The sequence below is a fragment of the Gavialis gangeticus genome, unplaced genomic scaffold (genome assembly GCF_001723915.1).
Source record: "Gavialis gangeticus isolate Ggan-Ray unplaced genomic scaffold, GavGan_comp1, whole genome shotgun sequence".
Classification (NCBI taxonomy): Eukaryota; Metazoa; Chordata; order Crocodylia; family Gavialidae; genus Gavialis; species Gavialis gangeticus.
Genome location: NW_017729032.1, coordinates 137,900,862 through 137,903,983, shown reverse-complemented (window position 1 = coordinate 137,903,983; position 3,122 = coordinate 137,900,862). Strand labels below are relative to the sequence as shown.

The 3,122-nt window shown below is 39.8% G+C and overlaps 1 protein-coding gene across 1 annotated transcript in view; it reads left to right on the top strand.

Moving 5' to 3' along the window:
• Nucleotides 1–3,122, top strand: part of COL4A1 (collagen type IV alpha 1 chain) — a 175,162-nt gene that overhangs the window by 95,533 nt on the left and 76,507 nt on the right. Inside the window, exons 25-28 of the mRNA XM_019523837.1 lie at nt 1,147–1,338; nt 1,633–1,801; nt 2,408–2,500; nt 2,612–2,716. Coding sequence (XP_019379382.1) covers nt 1,147–1,338; nt 1,633–1,801; nt 2,408–2,500; nt 2,612–2,716 — 559 coding nt within the window. The remainder of the gene's footprint in view (nt 1–1,146; nt 1,339–1,632; nt 1,802–2,407; nt 2,501–2,611; nt 2,717–3,122) is intronic.

The following is a 3,122-nucleotide window of genomic DNA, read 5'->3' as shown; positions in this document are numbered from 1 at the left end:
GAAATGTCCATTTAGGAGCCAACATTGGCCATGTTGAGCGTTTGCCACTCCAAAATAAACAGTGAAGTGGATTCTGACCTTTCTGCTTAGCAGAAAGAAACAAATTAACTCTTCCCTTTGATCTCACCATGAAATCATCCCCAAATAAGGTATAATAATATATAAATATGCTTATGCAAATAACTTGTTCTGTAAAGATGCAGTAGTCATTGTTTGTACATTTATTAAAAATGATCCTGGACACAGTGGAGTGTTTTTGTTACACAAGAGCAGTGATTTTCAACGTGGGTGTCATGGCAAATATGATTCACAAGATAAACCTAGTGATTTCAAATAGGAATCCACAGTGTTAAAAACATTCTGGCTTCTTGTGGTCTTTGAGTTTGTTGCAACAGGAGAATTGCTGTATTATTTATCTGAAGTCAAATATAAAGTAAACACTAAGAGCAGACATTTTCCAAGGGGTGTATCAAGTCTAGTGAGAAGTGCCTTGAAATGCTGAGAACTACTGCATTAGAGTAACAAAGTTATAATTATTACTTGTACTTTCTCTCACCTGTAGAAATTTGACACATTAAAAAACAAATGGAAGATTAGTAACAAACAAGTTTTAAAACTTTGTTTCATATACATGAATGTATACTTCACTTATAATTTCTTCTTTAGAAAATATTATTTTTCCTAGTTTTAATTTAAAATTCTTAACTAGTAATGATATTCATTGTCAGTTGAAGAAAACTATATTTAAAAATATGAACTGTCTTGACTTCAGTGCCACAATAAGTCAAATCTCAATCCTTATGGCCAATTCATGCATGACAAGACTACCTTTTCCATAGATTCATAGACATGGCCTTCAGATTCTCTTTTAAAAGTTCTAGTTGGTATTCATCCATTCACACAAGCATTCAGAACTACAGAATTGTAGTATGTGAAGCTAATTAGAAGAACAAGGAGGAAAACATTATTATGATCTTTATCACTTAATTAACATGCTTAGTCTTGGCAAATCCATTCCTGTGATTTACAGTTCAGTGCCTGGATTAAAGATGTCAGTGTTTTTTCTTTACTTGTTTTTTCTTCTGGGGAGGGATAGGAAAATCATTCATAGGTGTTTAGTAGTGCTCAAATTGTATATAATTTCAGGGACCTCCAGGTACACCAGGACTGGTTGGTAGCCCAGGGGCAAAGGGAGAGCCTGGAGACATTTACTTTGATACTAGCCTAAAAGGTGAAAAAGGAGCTCCTGGTTTCCCAGGAACAGCAGGATTACCTGGAAGAGAAGGAAGACCAGGAAGAGATGGCACACCAGGTCTCCAGGGTCCTAAAGGGGCCTCGGTATGTATGTTATTATATGCTATAGGTCATTAATTTGCTGTTATATATCCTATGAAGTTTTATATTTATTCTTCAGCCCAGATTCTCATACTATTACTCACTCCGAGGTGTACCTTAAGTCAGGAGGAGTACCGTTTCTTGGGGACCAACTAGGAATAAGAGTAGCTGAGTAAAGGCCTTACTAAGAATATTTAAGAACTGTTCCAAGTGGTGAATGGACTTTGAGAATACATATTTAGCATTGTTATTGTGAGAGGTACTGTAATTACACTATTGCTCTTTCCTTAAAATTAGGGTACAATTGGCTTGAAAGGAGAACGTGGTCCCCCTGGTCCAGGTGGATTTCCAGGAATACGTGGTGACAAAGGCCTGCCTGGACCTCCAGGGATTGGACCTGCTGGGCCACCTGGTGACAAAGGGGAACAGGGCTTTCCAGGAAACCCAGGTTTACCAGGCCTTCCAGGTAACACAGTCTGCTAGGGGAAATGGTGGTATATTCTTATTACCTGAATCAGTTAAAGGTGTATAATTGGGAGCAGAGTTAGCACAGACCACCATGGCTTGTTACCTACAGTATATTTTGCTGTGTTAAAGAATTTCCCAGAACAAAACATAGAGGTCCATAGTCACTTGGGTTAACACAATTCACAGGATCTCCCTGTAAACATCTGCAGAGCCACCTCATTGTGCCCTTTCAGTTGCATCCTAAAAACTCTAATTATCACAAACCCTACAAAACACCAGGTAGCAGTTATGCAGTTGTGCTGAGAGTACTGCAAATCATGCTGACCAGCATTGTGTCTTTGAATTCCCCTGTTCAGATCCATTCATTACCCTCTTTTCTTGAAATCAGTGGTTCACCCCAGAATGTGTAAGGGAATCAGCATCTGTCTTTAAAATGCACTGGATGGAGCATATGAATCTTTCCCTCTGGGACTCCATCCATTTCCCACCCGCTTATGTGACAAGATCCAACATCTGAAGCAAATGCACAGTGTTAAAAGAAGAAATCTTACAGATGCTCCCCCAACTCCCTTCCTCTTGAACTCATCCCCTTGTACTTTTGTAGGAGCAAAGGGTGAAGCAGGAAAAGCCATTCCTATGCCTGGCCTGCCAGGCCCAGCTGGTGTCCCAGGACCACCTGGATTCCCTGGATCCCAAGGTATGGTGCACTCTTTAATTTTCTCACTGCTGAGCCTAATGGATGCTTTACCCCAAGGGTGAGCTTTGAATAAGTACTTAATGCACTTTGTCTGTCTTTCTACCTGAAAAGGTGATAAAGGGAATCCTGGGATCCCAGGAAGAACTGGGCTTCCAGGTGAAAAAGGTGCTCTTGGACAGCCAGGAATAGGATTCCCTGGGCCTCCTGGTCCCAAAGGTAAGGAGACTACACTGTGAAAAGAACACTGCCTAGAAGCAGATCTCTTTTAAAGCAGGAGCTAACCAGTTGTATTCAGGTGTTTTCACAGAGTGTAAGGAAGATAAACCATAGAACAGGTTTCCAACTCATTCAGGGTTAGGTTGTCATCCAGGCTGATCTAGCTATAAAGGAAAGTGAGAAGTAATCTCATGCTTCCAAAATCATAATAAAGTCACTGAGACTTTGGAGTTTAAAGCACTTTGTAGAAGAGGATCATCTTCTTGAAAAAAATGGCATTAATAAGACTGTAAAGACTTTGATTAATACCCCTTTATGTGGCTGTGAGGAGTCATTTAACAAATAGGAGAAGTTCTGCATAAACTTCATAGAATCATACAAGTAGGGTCGGAAGGGACCTTGTAGA